The sequence below is a fragment of the Pituophis catenifer genome, unplaced genomic scaffold, assembly GCF_029215685.1.
Source record: "Pituophis catenifer annectens isolate HBS135680 unplaced genomic scaffold, rPitCat1.0.hap2 SCAF_1, whole genome shotgun sequence".
Lineage (NCBI taxonomy): Eukaryota > Metazoa > Chordata > Lepidosauria > Squamata > Colubridae > Pituophis > Pituophis catenifer.
The window spans coordinates 8,007,326-8,033,519 of record NW_027256881.1 but is presented as its reverse complement, the minus strand read 5'-3'; the positions used below and the strand labels follow the sequence as shown (position 1 = coordinate 8,033,519).

General features: G+C 44.9%; 1 protein-coding gene across 3 annotated transcripts; it reads right to left on the bottom strand.

Moving 5' to 3' along the window:
- On the bottom strand, positions 1–24,579 carry TNFAIP1 (TNF alpha induced protein 1). Of its 3 annotated transcripts, none has more exons than XM_070945478.1 (7): positions 24,399–24,579; positions 16,019–16,369; positions 14,633–14,802; positions 13,896–13,985; positions 9,161–9,213; positions 4,941–5,136; positions 1–1,032 (listed from the first exon to the last, which is right to left on the bottom strand). In XM_070945478.1, the coding sequence occupies exons 2-7, from the start codon at positions 16,230–16,232 to the stop codon at positions 811–813; spliced, it is 945 nt and encodes a 314-aa protein (XP_070801579.1). In that variant the 5' UTR covers positions 16,233–16,369; positions 24,399–24,579; the 3' UTR covers positions 1–810. The 3 variants fall into 3 exon arrangements, with proteins under 3 accessions (XP_070801579.1, XP_070801570.1, XP_070801587.1); XM_070945469.1 differs by lacking the exon at positions 24,399–24,579 and adding an exon at positions 17,601–17,660; XM_070945486.1 differs by lacking the exon at positions 24,399–24,579 and adding an exon at positions 17,412–17,445.
- Positions 24,580–26,194: the final 1,615 nt, after the last annotated feature.

Genomic DNA, 26,194 nt, shown 5'->3' with positions numbered 1-26,194 from the left:
CTCAGTGTACATAAAATATATAAGTGATAAATCATGATCATAGCCATTGTAAATACATTCACCATCATCAAACTAGGTAACATCATCAGTGCTAGTAACCACCTATTTGGGATAATGAAATGTCTGCAAGAAAACAAACTCAGCAAGAACCAAGGGCTCAATTGTGGTTGTAAGTAGAGGACTACCTGTAGAAGATGCACACTGGGTATATCCCTTCCATTCAAATTTCTCCCCAAACGCATCAGTAAGAATTAGGAACTAGAACAGAGTTTTTTTTCCAAAGATGAAGTTGATTTCCAGTTATTCCCAGCAACATAGAGCCCCAAGGATTCTAACCGAGGTGGCATCAGAAGTTCTTAGTTATGGCAATTTTTTTTTTTAAAAAAAATCACATTCTGCTAAAGGAGGAAAAAAAAAAAAAACGGCTACCCAGGTCTTCTCTGGGAAAGGGGACCAGGGGCTATAAAACTGTAGGTTTTTTTCATTGTCGCAATGTAGTGTTTAAGTGTGATTCTTTGGTCTCAGCATCTGGATTTTTGTTTTTAAGGTCTTCAAGGAAGAGTCTCGAGGCAGGGAAGGACCCCATTAAATTCCACACAAAACAGCCGAGGGATGGCTTCAAACCCACAAGCTTGCCCTCCCAGCTGTAAGTCGGCATCGGGGAGTAATGTTTCGCAAACTATATCACAGTGTGGCCGAAATGTAAGCTGCCCTCCTGGAAGATTTGGGCCCTTGAGGGGACCCCAGTGCCGAAGACACGGGCCTTCCCCCCCAGGTGGAAGGAGGGGCTCTGGGTGGCCCCCTGGGAGCCTAATGGCCTATCTGCCGGTCATCGTAGGTGCTGTATCGCTTGACATGAATGCGCCTGACTCGGTCGCGCGGCTCGTAGTTGCCGTCCTCGTCTTCTCCGCGGGAGGCCTGGCTCCGATTTTGGCTCGTGGCCTCCAGCAGGGAATTATCAGGCACCCGGGGAGTCTCGTATAACAAGATGTTCAGCGTTTCCTCGTAGATGCGGGCCTCAGGGAATTCGACCTGGAGGAAGAAGAAGATGCAGCTTTTGGAAATTTAGCAGTGGTTTCGTTCTGCCTCCCTCACATATACCATCACTTGTAACCCTGAGATCTCAGAAGAATCGGGGGCCTGAAAGCTACATATTATCATATGTGGTGGACATGTGTAGAAGCAAAAAAGTATTGGGCAAAAATCCGTATGTGGTTGGAGAAGATGATGCAACAGCATATTGATCTAAAACCTGAACTATTCCTGTTGGGGATTTTACTAGAAACGTATAGTAAAGAAAATGTATATTTGATTATTCATGTAATAACAGCAGCTAGAATTGTATTTGCTCAAAATTGGAAAACTGAAGAGATCCCTGCAGAGGAAAATGTGATTAGGAAAATATTAGAATGTGCAGAAATGAATAGATTAACACTTGCAATTAAAGGAAAGGAAGAATCTGATTACTATAATATATGGGAGTTATTTTATCAATGGTTAGAGAATAAATATGAAAGCAATGTATTATAAAGTTAAATAAGTCAAGAAGAAAAATGTTACAACATTTGTAACTAATGGATCAAGCAGTTACAAGTGGCAGTGGGAAGTTTCTGCCTTCAGAATTGCAAGTTTCTGTTAATGTATAGAATAGAATAACAGAGTCAGAAGGGAACTTGGAGGTCTTCTAGTCCAACCCCCTGTTTAGGCAGGAAACCTTACACCACTTCAGACAAATGGTTATCCAACATCTTCTTAAAAACTTCCATTGTTGGAGCATTCACAACTTCTGGAGGCAAATTGTTCCACTGATTAATTGTTCTAACTGTCAGGAAATTTCTCCTTAGTTCTAGGTTGCTTCTCTCCTTGATTAGTTTCCACCCATTGCTTCTTGTCCTGCCCTCAGGTGTTTTGGAGAATAGTTTGACTCCCTCTTCTTTCTGGCAGCCCCTGAGATATTGGAACACAGCTATCATGTCTCCCCTAGTCCTTCTTTTCATTAAACTAGACATACCCAGTTCCTGCAACCGTACTTCATATGTTTTAGCCTCCAGTCCCCTCATCATCTTTGTTGCTCTTCTCTGCACTCTTTCTAGAGTCTCCACATCTTTTTTACATCATGGCGACCAAAACTGGATGCAGTATTCCAAGTGTGACCTTACCAAGGCATTATAAAATGGCATTAACACTTCACGTGATCTTGATTCTATCCCTCTGTTTATGCCGTCTAGAACTGTGTTGGCTTTTTTGGCAGCTGCTGCACACTGCTGGCTCATATTTAAATGGCTGTCCACTAGGACTCCAAGATCCCTCTCACAATTACTACTACCGTATTGAGCAAGGTACCACATATATTGTACCTGTGCATTTTGTTTTTCTTGCCTAAATGTAGAAACTTACTATTGTAGCTTTACAATAAAGTAGAATTGCTTCATTTAGTCCCGTTTCCTGTCTGATTTACCTGGAGAGCTAGCAGGCACCCAGCAAGTAGAGTGAAGAGCAGAGCGACAACATTCTTGGCTACTTGCCAAGCAAAGGAGTAAATTTCTTGATGTGTAACAGCTGACTGCAGCCTGATTTAAGAAGCAGCTCTGACCCATGTTCCCTTTATTGCAAGCAACATCTGATCTCCAGCTCTTCTGTGACATGCCTATTTGTGTAAGAAACCTTGAACATCTTGACTTCTAAACTGGTTGACAACTTGGGTGACCCGAATTTTGGACCGACTATTCTCCTTGCTCCTACTGTTTGAAAGCAACTCAATTCAGGTAAGCATCTCTGTTTGAGTTTGCATGCTATTATATTGTATTTTGGCCTTGAATCAACTGAGAGATACCATAGCAACTGTCTGTGTGAGTCAGAAATGGAAAGCAGGATGCTGTCTCCAATATCCGGATTGAAGATCTGCTCTCGGCAATTTAGAAGGCATTCAACCACAACCAACATCAGCTGCAACTGGTAGGCCTCCAAGAACCTGCCCAGTCTTCTTTTCAAGCTATCTAAATGGGTGGCTAGCCAAGCAACCTCCATTCCAAGCCCATTCCAAGGAAAGTTAAATTTCCTGGTGGATTCCCATCCAACTGAGTCAAGCAAAAGGTTAGCTCGCTGCCAAACATCCCATCGCTGTCTCCATTTCAGAGAATGCATTTCAGCATCCTGACCCATCCCTCCTCTGACATGGATGCTGGAGCAGTAAAAAAAAAACCACACATTTGAGATACTGACTCTGATAGATTCTGTCCTCCGTTTTAAGTTTCATTTCCAGCTCCACCATTCCAAAATGGCTATTTCAACCGGCTTGCCATGGCAGGAGCCATTTTGACAGCAAGCAGTAGCAGTATAATAGTCGTTGACTTGCAACCATTCGTTTAGTGACTGTTTGAAGTTGCAACAGCACTGAAAAAAAGCGACTTATGACCGTTTTTCACACTTGCCACCATTGCAGTATCCCCACGGTCACATAATCACAATTTGGATGCTTGGCAACTGGATTGTACTTATGAAGGTTGCAGTGTCCCAAGATTTGTGACCTTCTAACAAGCAAAGCCAATGAGGAAGAGAGATTCACTTTAACAACTGTGTTACTCACTTAACAACTGCAGTGATTCACTCAATTGTGGTCGTAAGCCGAGGACTAACTGCACAAGGGTGTGTGTTTTTGCCACACTAAATACAGCAGCCCGTGACATCGAGTCACTTAAGAACCGCCTCGCTTAGCAACAGAAATGTTGAGCTTAATTGTGGTCATAAATCGAGGACTACCTGCCCAAGACTTTCCCAACATTTGGAAGATAGCAATTACACTTAACTTATATACTGCTTCAAGGTGCTTTTACAGCTCACTCTGAGCGGTTTACTGAGATAGCATATTGCCCTCTCCAACAATCTGGGTCCTCATTTTACCCACCTCGGAAGGATGGAAGGCTGAGTCAACCCTGAACCTGGTGAGAGTTGAACTGCCAAATTGCAGGCAGCCAGCAGGCAGCAGAAGTAGCCTGCAGTACTGCACTCTAACCACTGCGCCACCGTGGCTCAAAATGCTTCCCTTAATGATGTGAAAGAATGACTTTGGGATATGGCTGCCTAGGGAACTATCAGATAAAGGAAGGAGGGAGGCCGCAGTTTCATAACAGGCAGAAAAAGAAACTCAGAAAGGAATCTCTTTAACTTCTCAACCTGGAAACAGTGGGAGATTTGTATTTTCAGACTTGCAAGATTCTGTTAAGGTAGGGCTTACAATAAATTAGTAAAAAACAGTAAAATTAGCTCATCTGGTCATGTTTTCTGTCTAGTTTGCCTGGCAGAGTGACGTCTCCCCCATCCCCACAATGGCAGGTATCTTGGGTATTAATACTGAGCCCTTCACAGAGGACTCTCAACCATGATCTCCATCCCAGTGCCTGGAATCACTGTTGTGGCCTGTCGGCTGCCAAATCAGAGGACGTGGCAGTGTGGGAGTCAGGATCAGCATCAGGGCAACCTGAGAGCTCCGAGGGAGAAGAGGGAATGGAGCTGTCAGAGAGAGAGAGAGAGAGAGAGAGACAGAGGTGGAACCTGGGCCGTCAGATGGAGAGTCAACAGCCCCCAGGTCTGGAGGTGGCTGATGAGGAAGAGGAGGAACAGCTGGGTCCAGTGCCTGACGCATGGATGCACAGAAGGCAGAAGAGAGGAGAGCAGTGGAAATCTGTGGGCCGATCCTTGGGACAGAAGAGCCTCCGCTGCTAGCAAAGCCCCACCCTAACTCTGGGGATAAAAGGCAGGGGGCGGAGATGAATAGATGTGGCAGACAATTATTTATCTTCCCTGCCAGACAGACTTGTTAGCCTGCGGTGAGAGAGAAACCTTTTACTGGGGCTGCTGGTGCTCCTAATAAAGGAATCATTGATTGAACTTCAGAGGGTTTGTCGTGTATGGGGAGCTGGGTCAGAACAATTGCCATTTACCTTCGTTTGCTTCTTTTCCGTGGCGTAAACGATGGAGGTGCAACAGACTTCGGCCAGCTTCCGCCCCTGGCCAAAGAAACTCCAGCAGCAGATCTCGTCCCCGATGACGTCCTTGATGAAAAGAACCCTTTTGTTGAACCGGAGGGAAAGCTTGTCAAAGAGTTCGATGTTCTTCAGGAGATTGTCGTCCGAGGTGCTGGAGGGGGAAAAAAAAAAAAACAGCACTGGTTTTATTTATTAAATTTTTACACCGCTCAACTCGCCATCAAAAGCAATTCTGGGCAATTGGGAGGCTGGAAGGATTCCGTATCTCTGTTCTTCTCCAGCACCAAAAATGTTGTGTCGAGGGACCTGTGGCTCATCCCTAGCTCCAGCGGCCTCTCTTGTGCAAGCAGAGGCATCTGGAGATAACAGGTAGGGCTTGATTTACAACCAGAATTGAGCCCAAAATTTATTGTTGCTAAGTGAGACAGTTAAGTGAGTTTCCACCCCACCCACCCCCAATTTTACGACCTTTCTTGCCACGATTGTTAAGTGAATCACTGCAGTTGTGAAGTGTGAAACAGTTGTGTTAAGTGAATCTGGTTTCCCCACTGACTTTGCGTGTCAGGTCACAAGAATAAGAATAAGAATAATTTTATTTCTATACCACCCTTCTCCCGAAGGACTCAGGGCCTATTAAAAGCACAAGATGTACAGCCTATTAAAAGCACAAGATAAACATCAATTAAAATAATTTAAAATTATTAAATAATTCGGCTCAATTTAAAACCTCAGAAGTTTAAAACACCCAATTTAAAATTATTATGTTGATAGCCCGGCCTGGGCTATCACATGATCCCGGGACATTGCAACCGTCATAAATATGAACCCGTTGTCAGGCTTCATCAAGGAACGTATTCCTGACCCAAAAGAAAAAAAAAAAAGATTTGGGGGAGTGTGTATTGTGAGAAGGGGAGGGGGCTCTGAGGAGTTTGCCTTGAAGCCAATTTCCCACATTTTGAGCATTCCAACTGTATCAACCAGTCCAGGGTGAGAAAAATGGGTTTTCTGGTGAGTAAGACAACCAGATAATAATGTCAATGATGGCAAAAGAGCCAAATGATTTAGTGACCATTCAAAGTTACAACCGCACTGAAAAGAGAGACTTATGACCGTTTTTCAGTTACAACCTTTGCAGCATCCCCATGGCCACGTGATCAAAATTCAGATGCTTGGCAACTGGTTCATACTTATGACCGCTGCTGTGTCCTAACGGTCACGTGATCCCCTTTTGCGACCTTCTGACAAGCGAAGTCAATGGGGAAACCAGATTCATTTAACAACTGGGTTACTAACTTATCAACTGCAGTGACTCATTTAACAAGCATGGCAAGAAACGTTGTAAAATGGAGTAAAAACTCCTTTAACAAATGTCTCACTTAGCAACAGGAATTTCGGGGCTCAATTCTGGTCGTAAGTGGAGGACTACCTGTAGCTGTTGGGCTGAATGTTTCCGCCTACAGAGGGAGAGACGGGATATGCTTTAAATATGCTTGGCTGCCAAGCAGATACAGGTAGTCCTCGACTTACGACCATAGTTTGGATTAGAACTGCCGTCAGGAAACGAGGGGATCATTAACTGAGTCATCATGTGACCGCACCTGATTTTATGATCTTTTTTTTGCCATGCTCGTTAAGATCACTTAAGGATCATGTCGCTTAGTGCGGACTGTTAGGGATGAAGTTTCTTCGAAACTGGCTGGAAAAAAGTTGCAAGCAATGATTGGGTGATCCCAGGACCGTTGTAAATAGATGATTGTCAAATGCCCAAACCACAATCACAATCAGGGCTGGTAAATAATTTTTTTTGGCACCAGCATTAACTTCAAATTACAGGAAGTCCTCGACCTACGACTGTCGTAGGTCGAGGATTACCTGGAATTCAGTCCCACAGTATTTGGTTGTCCAAGATACCTAGCTTGACATCCTGCCCGTCACAGATGGATTACAAAACAGGTGAATTTGTGCCCAAACACCAGTTAATCCTTAGCTCTGATCTCTCATTGCTATTGCAGCAATCTTGTTTACCTTAAACAGCAGTAGTTTCATTTTTACTGCTGCTACTATAATTAATATCATTTTACCTTGTACTTTGACCAGAGGATTGCCATGTAAAGGTAGATAAGACGCACAAAGACTATTAAATGTTAGTCGGTGGCAAAATAATCTTGACTGCCGTTTTGAAAGCTTGAATATATCTTAAAGTGTCTAGGACTGTGACGGCGAACCTATGGTACGCGTGCCACAGGTGGCACACCGAGCCATATTAGTGGGCACGCGAGCTTAGTTCCAGTGGGACTGGAAGTCGGCAAACGGGTCGTTTCCAGCCTCCAGAGGGCCTCTGGGGGTGTGGGGAAGGCTGTTTTCGCCCTCCCCAGGCGCCTAGAGAGGCTCTGGAGCCTGGGGAGAGCAAAAAATGGGCCTACTGTGTCATCATGTGCCAAAAGTGGGGGGAGCACGGGGGGTCACAGGCGCATGCGTGGGAGGCATAGAATTATGGGTGTGGGCACACGCATACACACATCCCCCGTGCTCCCCCTGCTTTTGGCACGCAATGGCAAAAAGGTTAGCCATCACTGGTCTAGGATTAATTTTCCAAATTCTGATCAAAGACTCTTGAGTACAATTGCTTTGCTACAGTAATAGAACTTTTCTGTTTAACGACTGACTCCTTAGGTGACTTTGAATCTGATAAATTCCTATTCACTCCAAGATGACCTTTTGACTTGTTTCAATACATAAATACAACACGTATATATTTTTTGGCTTTTAAAATGTACACTTTACATTTTGTATTGTAAATTGTATCTATTTGCAATACATGTTACATCTAATGCATGTAACCGGTCGCCCTCAATTTATGACTAATTGAGCCTGTAATTATGGTTAAGCCATGCCGGTTGTAAACTGAGTTAACCATATGATCGCACCTTTTTGCGGCAGTTTTCAAGCAACTGCCATGGTTGTCATGTGGACCCCTTGTTTGCTATGGGTACGGTTTGCTCGAAACTGGAAGTAAATGCCAAACTAGCAAAAATGTCATAAATCGTGGTCATGTGACTGTGGGACACTGCAAATGGCAGTAAATGCGGGTTGGTTGCCGAGCGCCCAAAATGTAACTGGGAGAGGGGGGCAGCTGTTGGAATACCAGAATCAGGTCATAAGTACCTTTTCTTAGGTCCATTGTAAATTGAACAGTTGCTAAGTGACTAATCATAAACAAGGATTACTTTTAATGTATTATATACAGACGCAGAGATATATATAAGAGATATAGACATATATATACACACACACACAGATATGTACACGTACATACACACATACATATACACCGTGTTTCCCGAAAATAAGACCAGGTCTTATATTAATTTTTGTTCCAAAAGACACATTAGGGGTTATTTTCTGATTAGATCTTACTTTCTGGTAAATACGGTACTAAATTTGTCCATCTGGCTGACGATCTTTACTGGGGCTTATTTTGGGGATATTATGAGCATCCTGAAAATCGTGCTAGGACTTATTTTCCGGTTAGGCTTTATTTTCGGGGAAACACGGTATATCGAGAGAGAGAGATATATACCACCACAGCAGGGACTACCAACTCAACTGGGCCTTAATGTCTCTTTGGGGTTTTCCTAGATTCAACTGGTGGATCCCACAGAGTAGGTCTTCTCCGGGTCCTGTCAGCTAAACAATGCCGGCTGGCGGGCCCGTGGGGGAGGGCCTTCTCTGTAGCTGCCCCAGCTCTCTGGAACCAGTTACCTCCTGAGGTCCGGACCATCCCCACCCTATTGGCCTTCCGAAAAGCGGTGAAGACCTGGCTTTTCCGGCAGGCCTGGGGCCGTTGATCTCGCTTTGCGATCTGACGAGATCCGGCCATGAATGGTGTCAATGGGTTTTAATGTCTTTAATGTTCTTAATTTTTAAGTGTTTTTATAGTGATTTTTTGAGTGTATTATGAGCCGCCCTGGGTCTTCGAAGAGGGGCGGCATATAAATTGAATGAATAAATGAATGAATGAATGAATGAATGAATGAATCAATCAATCAATCAATCAATCAATCAATCAATCAATCAATCATCACAGGAACAAAATGGGTGGATGGGACCATCCCACAGTTTCCAAGCTTCATCTTTTAAGTTTCAGCATTAGCCCAGAGAAGAGAGGGGTTTACCTTGTGTAGGAGTATTTGTTGTTACTTCGGTTATAAAGGAGCTTCACCACTGGCTGAAAAAAGGGAGGAGAAAAAGGGGTGTCAATGCAGGCAGAAGAAAGAACATCAAACTTTGTGCCACTGGGTGCCACCAGCAGCTGGCGGAGACTCATTGCCCTGGATCCCACAAAGCTCTGGGAACAGAGGTACTGAACAGTCCCAGGTCATTATGGGAACCTGAGACCACCATTCCTGACTCAGGTGTTTTGCACAGGTAAGGAGGAGGAAAAACAAGACTTGGAGGTAATCGTGCCAGACTTCCAGATTCCAGTATGGATCATCCTTCATTCATGACCACAATGGTATAGAGCAGAGGTCTTCAAACTTGGCAGCTTTAAGACTTGTGGACTTCAACTCCCAGAATTCTCCAGCCAGCTATGAGAATTCTGGGAGTTGAAGTCCACAAGTCTTAAAGCTGCCAAGTTTGGGGACCCTTGGTATAAAGTGTAGGTGTAGGGTCTTTTGCTTGGGTGGTGGGTTAGTTAGTTTATTATTATTATATTTATATACCGCCTTTCTCCCGAGGGACTCAGGGCGGTGAACAGCCATGGTAAAAACAATATACAACAGAAATTAAAAGCTTATTAAAATAATTCAATCATTCGGCCAAATTTAAAACATCCAAGTAAAATCATTTTAAAACCCCTATCAAAACCCAATTAAAAAAAACTTTTATCCTGTCAGACCAGCTTGCTGGAATTATAGGGTCTTCAGAGCGCGATGGAAGGCACGGAGGTCAGGGATCCTTCATATGTCCGGGGGCAGTTCATTCCATAGGGCCGGGGCCCCCACAGAAAAGGCTCTCCCCCTGGGGGTCACCAGCCTACACCGTTTGGCTGACGGCACCTTGAGGAGGCCCTCTCTGTGGGAGCGTATTGGTCGGTGGGAGGCAATCGGTGGCAGAATGTGGTCCTGTAGGTAACCAGGTCCTAAGCCATGGAGCGCTTTAAAGGTGGTAACCAACACCTTGAAGCACACCTGGAAGACCACCGGGACCCAGTGCAGCTTGCGCAAGATGGGTGTTACATGGGAGCGACGAGTCGCCCCCATTATTACTCGCACGGCTGCATTCTGGACCAGCTGGAGCCTCCGCGTGCTCCTCAAGGGGAGCCCCATGTAGAGAGCATTACAATAGTCCAGTCGGGAAGTGACGAGGGCGTGAGTGACTGTGGGCAGGGCGTCCCGATCCAGAAAGGGACGCAACTGGGAGATCAGGCGAACCTGATAAAAAGCCCCCCTGGCCACGGCCGTCATATGATCGGACAGCCATGAGTCCAGGAGGATGCCCAAGTTGCGAGCCCTCTCTGAGGGGGGTAAGATCTCATCCCCAATAGCCAGCGATGGTGTCAGCTGGCTGTATCGGGCCGTCGGGAGCCACAGCCGCTCAGTCTTGGAGGGGTTGAGTCTGAGCCTGTTCCTCCCCATCCAGATCCGCATGGCCTCCAGGCAGCGGGACATCACGTCAAGAGCATCATTGGGGTGGCCTGGGGTTGAAATGTACAACTGTGTGTCATCGGCATACAGTTGACACTTCACCCCAAAACCACGGATGATCTCACCCAGGGGCTTCACATAAAGTTTAAACAGAAGGGGTGAGAGGACTGACCCTTGCGGCACCCCACAAGTGAGAAACCTCGAGGTCGACCTCTGCCCCCCCGTCAACACAAACTGCGTACGGTCAGAGAGGAAGGAGAACCACCGTAGCACGGTGCCCCCCACTCTCACCCCTTCTAGCCGACGCAGTATGATACCATGATCGATGGTATCAAAAGCCACTGAGACACCTAGGAGGACCAGGACAGAGGAGCAACCCCTGTCCCGGGCCCTCCAGAGATCATCAACCAATGCGATCAATGCCGTTTCCGTGCTGTAACCCACCCTGAAGCCCGACTGGCACGGATCTAGACAGACAGCTTCATCCAGGAATCGAGGAAGTTGTCCCGCCACCACACTCTCAATAACCTTCGCTGCGAAGCAGAGGTTGGAGACAGGACGATAGTTAGCTAATACAGCCAGGTCCAGGGAAGGCTTCTTGAGGAGGGGCCTCACCACCGCCTCTTTCAGGGCAGATGGGAAGACACCCTCACTCAATGAAGCGTTGGTAATCTCCTGAAACCAGCCTCGTGTAACCTCCCAGGAGGGCCAGCACCAACCAGGAGGGACATGGGTCCAGTAAACATGTGGTAGCGTTAAGCCTCCCCAAAATCCTGTCCACGTCCTCAGGAGTCACATGGTCAAACTCTTCCCAGGTGACACTCTCAAGACTCACCTCCGTCATCCTGTCCGAGGCTATCCAATCGGAGTCCAGGCCGGCCCGAATCTGAGCGATTTTATCATGCAGGAATTGTCCAAAATCCTCAGCTCTACCCTGCAAGGGATCCTCCCTCGCTTCCACCCATAGGAGAGAGCAGGTCACCCTAAACAGGGTGGATGCAATAAGAGTGGAAAAATAGTTGGATTTCGCCACTCTTATCGCCACTAGGTAGGTCTTGATATAAGACCTCACCAGTGTCCGGTCAGATTGTATAGAATGTGAAGGATGTGTGTTTGCGTGTTATTTTTATAGTTATAATGTACACTAAAGATGGCATTTAATTTCGTTGTACGGGGTGCAATGACAATAAACTAAAACTAAACCTCTAGCAAATCCCCCCCTGTGTGTTCCCCCAAGCAGCAGAGTCCAAAAATAATAAAAGTGGTTTTATCTGCCATAAACCTGAAAACTTTTGAGCTGAAAAGGGTAAACCACAATGGTCCTTCTTCAGATCACCTCTAGGTGTTGTTCAGTAGCATGGAAAATATTGATATTTAAAAGCTTAACGGCGCCTCCTTTTTCCTCTTCCTCATTCTTCAGATGCCATGACAAAGTTCAATCTCCCAGCCACTGATAAGGAAGACAAGTGGCTGAGACTTTGGATGGCTTCACATGTGGTACCAAGCCAGGTTTGGGGTGACTATGGCTTGGAACAGGTGCTGCTTACCCTCCGTTAGCTCAAGGACCACACCAAACCTAAAGTGAAGAGCCTTATGTTAGACTTAGAGGTTTTGGGTTTTTTTAAAGAGTAAAATACTGTTTTAAGTATTGTAAACAATCTTAACAAGTCTACAGGTAATCCTCAATTTATAACCACAATTAGCAGAATTTCTACAGTCGCTAAGCAAGGCAGCTGTTAAGTGATTTTACAACCTTTTTCATCATCGCTGTTAAGTGAATTACTGCACTTAAGTGGATTTTGCTTTTTTTAAAATATAGATAATCCTCAATTTATTGGACCAGACTTTTCCTTGTTAAACAAGAGGGTTGTTTGAGTGAGTTGCCCCCAATTTTATGAGCTTTCTAACATGGCTGTTAAGTGAAGCACTGCAGTTCAAGGGTGAAATCCAGCAGGTTCTGGAGAACCGGTAGCGGAAATTTTGAGCAGTTCGGAGAACCGGTAGCGGAAATTTTGAGTAGTTTGGAGAACTGGCAAATACCACCTCTGGCTGGCCCCAGAGTGGGGTGGGAATGGAGATTTTGCAATATCCTTCCCCCAGGAGGGGGAGAGAATGGGGATTTTGCAGTCTACTTTCCCTGGAGTGAGGTGGGAATGGAGATTTTACAGTATCCTTCCCTTGCCATATCCACCAAGCCATGGCCACCAAGCCACCCCACGCCCACAGAACCGGTAGTAAAAAAAAAATTGGACTTCACCACTGCTGCAGTTGTTAAGTGAATCATGTGGTCGTTAAACCAATACCGTTTCTCCCTGTGACTTTGCTTGTCGGAAGCTGGCTGGGAAAGTCACAAATGATGATCACATGATCCAGGGATGCTGCAATCATCATAAATACATGTTGGTTGCCAAGTGTCTGAATTTTCATCCCATGACTGTGGGGATGCTGCAACAGTCGTAAGTGCGAGGACTAGTTGTAAGTCACTTTTTTTCAATGCTACTGTAACTCCAAACTACACCAATGGTCATAAGTCAAGGACTACCTACATTAGGACAAAAAGGGCAGCCCACATGCTGGACATTCTCGTCTCCTAGATTAGTGTAATGTGTGAAATGTCTCTGGAAATCCTCAGTCATCCAGGTCATGGTTGTCCCAAAGGTGCTTTTTTTCAAGAGGCAACTGGACTTTCTGGTTTTTCTTTGAAGATGTTTCGCTTCTCATCCGAGAAGCTTCTTCAGCTCTGAGAGAGCAAAACATCTTCAAAGAAAAACCAGAAAGTTGCCTCTTGAAAAAAAGCACCTTTGGGACTGTACAGATAAGTCCTTGACTTACAACAGTTCACGATGACCGTTCGCAGTTACAACGGCCCTGAAAAAAGTGAGTTATGACCATATTTCACACTTGTGACCACTGTAGTATCCTCATGTCACATGATCAAAATCCAGCCACTTGACAACTGACTCACATTTATGACGGTCGTAGTGTTCCTGGGGTCATGTGATCATCTTTTTGCGACTTTCTGACAAGCAGATTTATGGGGGAAACCAGGTTCACTTAACAGCCGGGTTACTAACTTAACAGCAATGATTCGCTTAACAACTGTGGCAGGAAAAGTCGTAAAATGGGGCAAAACTCACTTAACAAATTTCTCAGTTAGCAACATAAATTTTGGGCTGAATTGTGGTCGTAAGTTGAGGACTACCCGTAATGTGTGAATTGGCCCTTTTCGTCTGCTCATTCTCTCCTCAGGCCCCCTCAGTACCTTCATGGCTGATTCAATGAGCCTCTCTTCCTCTTTTGGAGACGTGATGACAGGGATATTGCAGATTGGGTAGTAGCTCTCTTTCTTGTCCTGCAAACAGAATTGCACACATCCAGACAGATTAAAACAGGGTAGACTGCCACTGCCTCTGGAATCTCATTGTTCTGAACGGCAGAAATGAAGATTTAAGTTAGAAAGCACATCTGGCTTTTTCATTTTTCTTTTTGCCAAGATGTTGGGAGCGGGCTGTTGCAGGACATAATTTATGTCTTAAACCAGGGGTGTCCAACTCGAGGCCCGCAGGCCAAATTTGGCCCATGGGGTGCTTAAATCCGGCCCGCAGGGCCGACCTGGAAATATCAAAGGACCAGCACGTGGTGCCTCTGCTGGCCAAAATGGGCTGCATGTGGCCCATTTTTGGCTGGCAGAGTGCTGCTGGAGGCTGGGGAGGTTGAAAATGGGCCGAGGGGTGGGGGAGCTCGGGAGGCCTCCGCGCAGCCTGTTTTTGGCTGGCAGAGTGCTGATGGAGGACTGGGGGTGGTGGCCACAAGAGCCCCCATCTCTAGAATAATAATGTACATGGTAGACTGCAGTCTGTCCTTCCCCAAAAAACTTTAAATATACACTGGTTGTCCCCTATCAAGGACTTTTTTCGAGTAGGATTCTTGCCTTGAGTAAAGGGTAGAGCTGGATGACCTCCAGGGTCCCTTACCGTTCACTGTGTGCAGCTCTCTTACCTGCAAGGCAGTTTGGCAGAGGTCCACCAAGCCCTGGATGAGGTAATATTTGGCTTCGGCCATCAGCTCCTTGATCTCCTGCCGGTTCTTGGGTAGAATGACCGTGTTGTCCCGAAGGTAATTTAAGATGGTTCCAAAATGCTTCCCACAGCGGTCGATCAGGATCCAACCTGGGAAAGAAACAGCGGGCCTCAAGTTTCAAGCAAAGCAGGTGAAAAAATTATTCCACAGAGCTTTGTTTTCTACCAAAACGACTTGTAGAAATAGGAAAACTTGCCTAGTCTTGGGTGATAATTCTGAACAGGCTGCAAACAGATCTCAGAAGAGGCCAATTATAACTTTAATTAATTAGATTTGCAGGTAATCCTTGATTTGTCCCATCAAATGGGACAAAACTCACTTAATATATCACTTAGTAACAGAAATTTTGAGTCAATTGTGGTTGTAAGCGGAGGACTACCTGTACCAACGCCAACTAGAACCCAAAGAAAGAGGAGAAGCCATACAAAACTGTATCTCCCATTCCCAACCTTTGGAACCAGTACAGAGGAATGCCCGTGCTAAGAGATCAAGAGAGTCAAAATGGATGCAACACCCCCATTCTGCTCCCACCAGAGGTGACCCACAAATGTAACTGATCCTGTTTCACAATAGAATATTCTGCAAGAGCTGCTGGAGACGCGTTTGCAAAAATGCAAAGCCAAAAAGCACAAATATTTTTTATTTTATCTTGAAATTAAACGAAGTCTTATACTAAGTGACAGAGGGTTAAACGACTCAAGCAGTTTAAGCACCGGAGGGCAGGACAAGAAACAATGGATGGCAACTAATCAAGGAGAGAAGCAACCTGGAATTAAGGAGAAACTTCCTAGCAGTGAGGACAATTAACCAGTGGAACAGCTTGCCACCGGAAGTTGTGGGTGCTCCATCACTGGAGGTTTTTAAGAAGAGACTGGACAGCCACAAAGCGCGTGCATGAGGAGAACCGGTGGTAACGCCGGTTGGAACCCACCACTATCCCATTGGCCAGCTGGTCTTCGGGTCTCTGCAATGCATGCGCTGGGGGTGGGGCGAATGGGGGGGACACTCGCGCACAGGGCGCATGCATTGGGTTGTGCAGGTTGGTGCAGGAGGCTTTCCAGGCCCAAAATGGGGCGGGGGGGCGGGATGCATACAGAAGGGCGGGACTCATACACGGGGGGGTGCTCACATTGCATTTTTGGGGTTCTGGCACACACACGTGTGCTTTGGGCACTCGGCACCAAAAAGGTTACCCATCACTGGGCTAAATGATCCTTGATTACAGAGTTGAGATTAGAAGGGGAGTTGGTGGCATGTTTTGATGAAGGGGTTTTATCAGCTTTCTTGGTTTTCATCGGTACCCACCTTCCTTGTCGGACAGCACCTCCATCCTCCCGCTGAACATGGCTTTCAGCATGGTGTCATGGCGGGTCAGCACCTGCACGGTGGTGTAATACAAGGAGCCCCCGACATTCAGCCGCACGTACTTATTGCCAAGGGTGCCGATTTTGACGCTGCACCTCTTCGGCTTCGCTCCCGAAGCAGGGCAGAGGGTGGTTAAGCAGGTGTCGCCGGACATCTCCTTCTGCAAATAGATGACAACACGGCAGTGGGTGGGCTTCACCGACTCCGCCGTGGTTGGAGGGGAAAACCGTGGGGGTCTCCAACTGGATTCAGGAACACCTTGGAAGTCGCAGGCCCCCGAGCTGAGAGACTCTAAAAGCAGAGAGAGAGAAAAAGAGAGATTTGTTTCACTGTTGTTGGGTGAAATGATTGTGTTGGGCTGGGTTCACACAACACGTTCAGAGGCAAAGCCTGTTTTTTATCAGTCCTCGTTTTTTTTATTTATTTATTTGTCAAACATGTACAGATTAGCAGGTATAAATATGAACATGGACATGAACGAAGGAAATGAGTACAAATAAATGGGGACAGAAGGACAGGAACGGTAGGCAAGCTGGTGCGCTTATGCACGCCCCCTTTACGGACCTCTTAGGAATGGGGTGAGGTCCACAGTAGATAGTTTAAGGTTGAAGCTGTGAGGGTTTGAGGATGTATCCTGTTTCCCTTAAAATAAGACATCATCCCCGATAATAAACCCAATCGGGCTTTTGAGCGCATGAGCTAAAATAAGCCCCCCCAAAAAATAAGCCCTCCCTGAAAATATTTAAATGTATGTGCAGCCGGTCCCCGCCATTTCCTCTCGTTAGGTTTAGAGAGACAGAGCTGGAAATCAGGTAAGATGGCAAGAGGAACCCCATCTTGCTCCATGTGCCCCAAAATAATAAGACCTAGCACTTATTTCAGAGTTCAAAAAAATATGAAACAGGGTCTCTGTTGCACATGCATGGGGGGCGGGCTGTGTGCGAGGGGCGGGGGGGCTTGCGGGCATGTGCGGGGCCTCCGCGCACATTGCATTTTGGGGGTTCACATGCTTTGGGCACTCGGTCCAGAAAAGATTAGGCATCACTGGTCTAGTACCTATAAATGGCATCATATAGCAGGAACGATGGGCCCTTTACACCAGTGGACTTCAACTCCTGGTTGGCTCAGGAATTTTGGGAGTTGAAGTCTACAAGTAGTAAAGGAACCATCGTTCCCCACCCAATAGAGTCAACTTCTCTCTAATTGAAGAATATAGGAAAAGTGGATTTAAAGGGAAAATAGACACATATACAATCACACATAGATCCCCACGTCAGACAGTTTTTAAAACAAATTATGAAAGTTACGTGGCTCTGAAAAAAATAAAACACACCTCCTGTTTTCAGGAAACGTTCAACAGAGGTACTTCATTCCAGTGGAAGACAAAAGTTCCTCCCCGCCCTTGTAAATGGCAATGAATCTTTGCTTAAATTTAATGGGATGTCCCGATCTAACCAATCCAACTAAGAGGGTACCTGGGATATAGAAATGATCTTGAGAAATGAAGGAAAAAAAGAGGTACCTGTTGTTTAAAGCTGTATCCGCAACCAAGGCAATCCTTAAACTAACTTCTGGATAGGAGACCAAAGTCCATTTCAAAGGGGCAGCAGGAAGATTGGGGGAGTGGGGTGGGGTGAGAGTTTCCAGCCCTGAAGGATGACGCAATGCCTCTGACTCAGCCTCTCTCAAACAATAGGAACATTTCCTTTCCTTCCTCCCTGTTGAACTTTGTTTTTTTGTTTTGTTTTTTAAACTTCTTTTTAATTGCCTTTTATAAAAAGTAATAAACTGGAAATACCCAGCGTCACAACAAGTTTCTGTTTCCAACAGGGCCAGCCTGAGCTTGTCTCAAGTGCCAACTGGATGGCATTCAGGAAAGATTATGGCGGATAACCAAACTGAGAAATGGCCATAAAAATGACCCAATTTGAGTTGCAAAGACAGAGAGACAAGCTTGACAATGTGAGTGTTGTGCTTGTCCCTGACTATGCTGACCGAGGGTGCTGGAGGTTTCATTCACCACTGGAGCCCCCTGGATTCACAGGTAGTCCTCGACTTACAACTTGTTTAGCGTCTATTCGAAGTTACAACGGTACCAGAGAAACTGACTTATGACTGGTCCTGCCATTTTTTTGTGTCCTATTTTGATACACTGAAGATGCTAGAGCGTCCAATAAAGGTCCTGAAGCTACTTTGCTCAATTTGATAAATATAGATAGTCCTCATTTTGTGACAACTGGGATTGGCAGCATGGTCATTAAATGAAGCGACTGCTAAGACCCCTCGCATCCTGGACATAAACTGTTTCAACTCCTACCCTCAAAACGACTATAAAAGAACACTACACACCAGAACAACTAGACACAAAAACAGTTTTTTCCCGAATGCCATCACTCTGCTAAACAAATAATTCCCTCAACACTCAACAACTAGTTACTAAGTCTGCACTACTATTAATCTTCTCATCGTTCCCACCACCCATCTCCTTCCACTTATGACTGTACGACTGTAATTTTGTTGCTTGTATCCTTACGATTTATACTGATATTGTTTCCGGATTGCTTATTTGGACCCTATGACTATCATTAAGTGTTGTACCTTATGATTCCTGATGAACGTATCTTTTCTTTTATGTACACTGAGAGCATACGCACCAAGACAAATTCCTTATGTGTCCAATCACACTTGGCAAATAAAAAATTCTAATTCTAATTCTGAGTGAAATATCGCAATTTTACCATTTTACTTCAACTTTCCTTGTTTTTTTTTTTTTTTTTTGCAAAGATTGTCAATGCAAGGATTGGCCCCAAAGTTACTTTTTCCATCATCCATCCTAACTGCAAGCGGTTGTCGTGCAAGGCAGTCACTAAATGAGGACTACCTTGTAAGGCAGAATTCTAAAAAAGGTGGCAAAGGGGTTTTTCTTTCTTTCGTCGCTCAGCCCACAAAAGAGCCACCTCACCACCAGAGATCACAACACTCGGTCTTTCTCGTGGCCATTTTCAGAGTGAAATGCTCATTTAATCCAGTGGGGCCCTTTCCTTCCCACAGAAAATCCTGTTTGAAGCCTCTGGTGGAAAAAAAAATATATAGTTTAACAATTTTGCAACTCCAAAACTTGGCTTCAATGGGGGAGGAAGAGCAGCCAGGAAAAGAATTAATGTTTTATCACATTTTCATCCGGCAACAGATGAGGTCCTGTTGCCTTGCAGCAGGAAGGCCGAGCGAGAGAAGCAGAGCCAAGGGCATTCAAATAATTTCTTGGGCTGGGCCCCTTTGGGTAGACTTGAATCCGGCTCTCCCCAATCTAAATCCAATGCTCTAGTCCTTAAGCTACATCATGGCTAAGCATTCTGGGCAGTTCTAGGTTGTCAGTCTAGATATGCCATAGATCAGGGGTCTCCAACCATGGCAACTTTAAGCCTGGTGGACTTCAACTCCCAGAATTCCCCAGCCAGCTTTGCTGGCTGGGGAATTCTGGGAGTTGAAGTCCATCAGGCTTAAAGTTGCCAAGGTTGGAGAGCCCTGCCATAGATGTAGCTGTCTTCTCCTGAGGCCCCACATACAGTAGCACAGGTGGGAACTATACGGCAGTTTACGCTCCCAGCTCGCTAGCTCTGCCGCTTTTACAGATCACATTGCTAAAATTTGGCCGCATGTTTTTCAAAATTCACTTACCAATCCTACCTGTTTCAGATAACAATTTGTCCAGTGGTGGGATTCAGCCAGTTCGCACCACTTCGGGAGAACCGGTTGTTAACTTTTTGAGCAGTTTGGCAAACTGGTTGTTGTAAGAAATCATTAGGGCAGAGAACCGGTTGTTAAATTACTTTAATCCCATCACTGAATTTGTCTGAAATAGTATAGGGTTCCCTGCCTAAGCAAGGAATTGGATTAGAAGACCTCCAAGGTCCCTTCCAACTCTTGTTATTCTATTCTATTCCTATTGTCCACTAATTTTGAAACTAATACACTTGGTTCTCCATTTTTGAGGGGAAAAAAAAAGCTATCAATGTATACCTTAGCACAGGGGTGGGCAATTATGGCCCCTTTACGACTTGTGGACTTCATTTCCCAGAATTCCTGTGCCAGCATGGTTGGCTCAGGAATTCTGGGAAATGAAGTCCACAAATCGTAAAGGGGCCATAATTGCCCACCCCTGCCTTAACACATGGGTCGTCAAACTACGGCCCGCATGCGGCCCACCGAAGCTATTAATCTGGCCCGCGGAGGACGAGGCTGCCCCACCCACATTGCCCCGCCCACCCTTTGGCAGAGTGCAGGACTTACTTTCGCTAGCCCCGCAGGCTAGAACTGAAAAGTAAGGCCAACAATTTTGGCCTGCAGAGATGTTCTGGAGGCGGGGGAGGTAAAAAACGGGGCATACAGATGCCCCAGAAAGCAAAAAAAATGGGCCTCTCCCACCTCCAGAAGATAAAGATAGATAGAGAGAGAGAGAAAGAGAGGGAGGGAGAGAGAAAGAGAGACAGAGAGAGCTCCTTGGGGCTGAGAAGAATTGCTGCAAAACTGAGTTTTCTGAAGTGGACCACTAGACTCCTAAACAACTGAAAAAATGACCCAGTAAAAAGAAAAGTCAACCAAAAGAGCAACATGCAAACAAAAGCAAATAAAAGACCCCCAGGAGCAAAACAAATTTTATGTTTAATTTGTGTGCATTGTTTAATGGACTGTTAAATTGGCCACACCCACCTAGTCACATGACCTAGCCATGCCCACCCAGTTGGTCCAGCCCCCCCAACAGTCTGAGAGACCATGAATTGGTCCCCTGTTTAAAAAGTTTGAGGACCCCTGCCTTAGCAAGTTGCCCTTCTGTTATGGTTGTATGGTAATTCCTATCACCAGCCATAGTTCAGCATGATGGGCCATGTAATCCAGATACACCTGGAAGCCATCAAGTCAACCCCTTCCTTAGTGACATTTTGATTCTGCGTACACAAACACACACCAAAATATCTCATGAATTTGTCTTCAGATTCATGGGATATTTTAACAAGGTAAATTTTTCCAGTCCTGTTTTAAACTGGCAGCTTTTACAGGTAGTCTTCATTTAGCGACCGCATTTACAGCATTAATGAAAAACTAACTTTGCAACCAATCCTCGCCTTTACAACCTTCATCAGGTCTGTAAAGCCAAAGAAAGCAGATGTGAGGCCATCAAATCATGTTTCACTTGGCAACTGCTTTGCTCAATGACCGAATTGATCATCTCAATTCAAGTTGTGTTAAGTGAGGAATTCCTGTATAGCAATTTTAGGCTACCATTCACATTGTGTCTGAACATTTTCAATTACCCTGTTTCCCCAAAAATAAGACATCCCCTGATAATAAGCCCAATCGGGCTTTTGAGCACATGCGCTAAAATAAGCCTCCCAAAAATAAGCCCTCTCCAAAAATATTTAAACGCAGAGCTGGAAATCAGGCAAGACAGCAAGAGGAGCCCCATCTTGCTCCATGCATCCCAAAATAATAAGACCTCCCCAAAAACAGGGCCAAGCGCTTATTTCGGGGTTCAAAAAAATATAAGACGGGGTCTTATTTTTGGGGAAACACGGTAGTTGTTCAGCATCAAGGTAATTTGGAAATGTAAGCTGTCCTGGTGATACCAGTAACTACTGAAACTGCAGGTGGTCCTCGACTTATGACCACAATTGAGCCCAACATTTCTGTTGTTAAAGCTGAGACATTTGTTAAATGAGTTTTGTCCCATTTTACGGCTTTTCTTGCCACAGTTGTTAAGTGAATCATTGGAGTTGATAAGTTAGTAACACGGCTGCTAGGCGAATCTAGCTTCCCTGTTGATTTTGCTTGTCAAAAAGTTCCAAAAAGTAATCACGTGACCTTGGGACATAGGAATGGTTGTAAGTATGAATCAATTGTCAGGTATCTGGATTTTGATCACATGATCATTCATGGGGCTGCTACAAAGGTCGTAAGTGTTGTGGGAAGCCCACCCCTCTCCGAAGAATAAAATATTTTGGAGAATATTAAAAAGGCAGAAACTTCAGATAAGCAACAATAAAGCAACACAATCAAACCAAAGGTTGACAAAATTAGCTCAGATAAACACCTAGGATTTGCATTTCCCCTTTTGCCTATAGAGCCAGCCATGACCCCTACATGACCCCATAGGAATCCAGAAGCTATAAAAACCCACCCGCTCTAAACTCCATTTTGTCAGCTGTCCCAGAATCACATACGGTTGGTGATTCTGCTTCATCAATAAAGGGAACATTTCTTTTCAATCAGCCTCCATTTTATTTCCAGTGCCTTTCTCCTGGCTTGGACCTGGACCTGGACATTTATTTATTTGATTTATTTGATTTTTATACCGCCCTTCCCCAGCAGGACTCCAGGGCGGTGAACAGCCAAGGTAAAACATAGCATACAAAATTTAAAACGATTTAAAAAGATATTAGTTTCGGCCCACAATTTAAAAACACCCCAATAAAATCAATTATGAATTAAAACCAAAAGATGGGATCAAGCCAGCCCGGCTAGATGAAATAGTGAGTTTTAAGGGCCTGACGAAAAGTCCGGAGATCCGGGATCGTACGTATCTCTGGGGGTAGGTCGTTCCAAAGGGCAGGTGCCGCCACAGAGAAGGCTCTTCCAACAGTGTGAAAAATGGTCATGTCACTTTTTTCAGTGCCGTTGTAACTTTGAACTGTCATTAAATAAACTGTTGTAAGTTGAGGACTATCTGTATAAGAATACTGGGACTCAGTTCAAGGGTGGGATCCAAATGGCCACTTATTTTTGTACAGCTCCTGCTGAAAGCTCCTTTTGTTCTATTTACCATAGATCGGATTTTCTGTTCATGCTTTTTCTTTTAGGGTTTGGACAAGTAGTCCTTGTCTTATGGCCAGTTGCTCTCACAGATCTGATGACCTGGATTCAAAAGTTCAGATGGTCACCCCTTCCCCTGCAGTCATGTGACAACCATTGCAAAAAAAGGTCATAAAATCAGGTCGGTCACCTGAGTGACCTGACTTACAACTGTAATGGGCAGGTTCTATTACAGTCATAATTTGAGGATTACCTGTATTTAGATTTCGATCTCACCTTCTGTCCAGGTGGCTCTTTTCCCAGGGGTGAAATCCAGCAGGTTCTGACAGGTGCTGGAGAACCGGTAGCAGAAATTTTGAGCAGTTCGGAAAACCGGCAAACACCACCTCTGGCTAGCCCCAGAGTGGGGTGGGAATGGAGATTTTGCAATATCCTTCCCCCAGGAGTGAATGCAGATTTTTGCAGCATCCTTCCCCTGCCATGGCCACCAAGCCACGCCCATCAAGCCACACCATGGCTACCAAGCCACGCCCAAAGAATCGGTAGTAAAAAAATTTGGATTTCACCACTGCTCCCTTTCTATAATTCCCAAAGAGTTTCCTCAACCCTGCCAGATACATCTGTCTGAGCTAACCCCTCACTTCCATGGTTGCGTTTGGACTTCCCCCTAAGTCTCCCCAGTTCTGATCCAATGCTTTAACCACTACACCATCCATGACCCACAGTGGCACAGTGGTTAGAGTGCAGTACTGCAGGCTAATTCTGCTGACTGCCGGCTGACTGCAATTTGCCAGTTCAAATCCCACCAGGCTCAAGGTTGACTCACCTTCCGAAGTGGGTAAAAGGAAGACCCAAAATTGTTGGGGGGCAATATGCTGACTCTGTAAACCGCTTAGAGAAGGCTGTAAAGAAAGCAACGTGAAGCGGTATATAAGTCTAAAGTGCTATTGCTATCCTGGCTGTATTTACAGAAGGGTGCCCCCAACTGTTTTCATGCAAAGGAGCATACTTGCTTCTGAATGCACGTTGGGGGCATAGTACCAAAAGTAGCATAGTTAAGACCAGGAGTGGGGGGGGGGGGAGAATCCCTGTTTCATTTAATCTCATTTTAAGACTTAATATACCCAATGTAACATATTCAGAAATTTCCCTCTTCGACCTTATTCAAAATGACCAAGTGGCCCTCACCATGATCTCCTCCTGGGTTTGAACTCTGGGCTACCCTTCAACAGGTGTAGCGTTTCCCCACCTCCAGCCTGTTTCAAACGCCTATCTACAGACTCCTCTCTACCGCCGCTAAAAGAGGCTGGGAGCGGGCTATAAATTATACAAATACTGTAAATAAAAAGGAAAAACTCTTTCACCCAGCCTGCCCTCACTCCCGCCTACCTCGCTTTATCTCAAACCTCTCGTCCCCAAAAACAGAAACAACTTCACTTCCCCAGTCTCTTGTCCCAAACGCGGGCCCTCCCACCCCTGATTCGCCCTGCCAACCGTTGGGTCTTTTCTTTACCTGCTTCCGAGCCGCCCCGCGCTGCTCCCACACTAGGCCACCAATGGCTCCGCGGGACCCCCGAGCGACGGCCAGGCAAAGGAGCGGAACTTGACCTCAACCGGCTCCGAGCGACTCGACGCGCCTTCGGCTTCTCAAGTCCGGCCAAAGAGAGAAGCTCCAACTTGGGGCTGCAGCAACAGGCTTCCCAATCGCGAGAACTCAGCCTACAACTCCCGGCACGCCCTGCGCGCTGGCGTCCATTCCAGATATACGTTTTATATAGATAAGGCCACCGGGAACTACATCTCCCGACAAGCCACGGCTCTGTCTTTCGCCAATCCAGGCAGGCACGCGGGTCGAAGCCAGAGCTATCGAGCGCTTTCTGGCAGGAAATGATGGCAAAGGCGTTTTATTCATTAAAAGAAATCGGTAACAATCCGTATGGGTTGAATTTCGATTCCTATAATTACCAATCAAGACATCTGGAGAATATATGGCAATATTTTTCTTAAGGCTGATCGAGATAATAATGTGTAAGATTTCAACTTTTCTAATCTGGGGAAAAAAACTTTTTTTTTTTTTTACCTGTGATCCTGTTTAGATACTCAAAATTGAGTTACCCTGGATTGATTGGGGCTTGTTCCTGGTTTAAGAAAATATCAGTTAGGACTCCAGCCTTATATTCTTGACTTGTTGTCCAGCACTCTAGTTGACAGGTTTAAACGACTGATTGAATTAAACCCTTTTTGGATTAACTCAACACGGTCAGGAAACAAAATTGGGTTTACACAACATGCTAAACTACAAAAACTACAAGCCAGATTTATCATGTTGTGCAGTTACAGCTGCTACCGGTAGGTTTTCAATTGATCGGGTTATTTGTGTTGTGTGAATTCAGTTATGGTTGCAGACAAGCATGTTTTCCTCTCATTGTGATGTTGTGGCTTGAGAAAAGGGCTCCATTGAGGGGACTGGCACCTATGCTTACATTAGCACCTGTAGATGTTAAAAGCTCCGTTTCTTGGCTTTACTGTTAGTTGGGTCGCTATTTTGGCTGCTGTGTGTTTATATTTTCTTGTTCTGTTTTAAACTGTTTTATAATTTTAGAACTACAATTCTCAGCTGCCGCAAGGAAGAGGCGGTCAACTTATTTTCCAATGCACCAGAGGGCAGGACAAGAAACAATGGGTGGAAAGTTGGTGTGCAGTTAAAATTATACTGTGAACCAGCTAAAATAATTAAGATAAGGAGTGGAGGAAAGCATTGCTGGAAAGCAGCTGATTAAGATGCGAACCAGCTAAAAAATAAATTTAGGAGGAAGTGGAAGAGATTTTACCGGAGAATAGTAGCTAAACTGTGAACCAGTTTAAATAAATACAGATAGGAGTATTGGAAAATACAGCTGGGAAATAGATATTTAAACTATGAACCAGTTAAAAATTAGACTTAATAAAATATGAGAATAAACTTGAAATAAATAAAATAAAGTATTGTGGAAGTAACAAACTATAGAAAGAAATGTTGATTGTTTATGAAATGACTTTAAGAGAGGAGGAAAATACTTTTTGTCAAGATTATGGATGTTAGATGTCATTTAAGAGAAGCAAAATATAGATTTGAGGTAATGGGTTTTAGGATTGAGGAATATATATGAAATATTGATTATTAAAATGATAAAGATTTAGAACACTGTTTATTGTTTAGAATTTTGGGTGTAATAGAATGATAAATGTTTAGAATAAAAAAAATTCATTTTTTTTCTTTTTCTTTTTTTAAGATGTAAATGGATAAAATTTGGAACAAAATTGATTGAG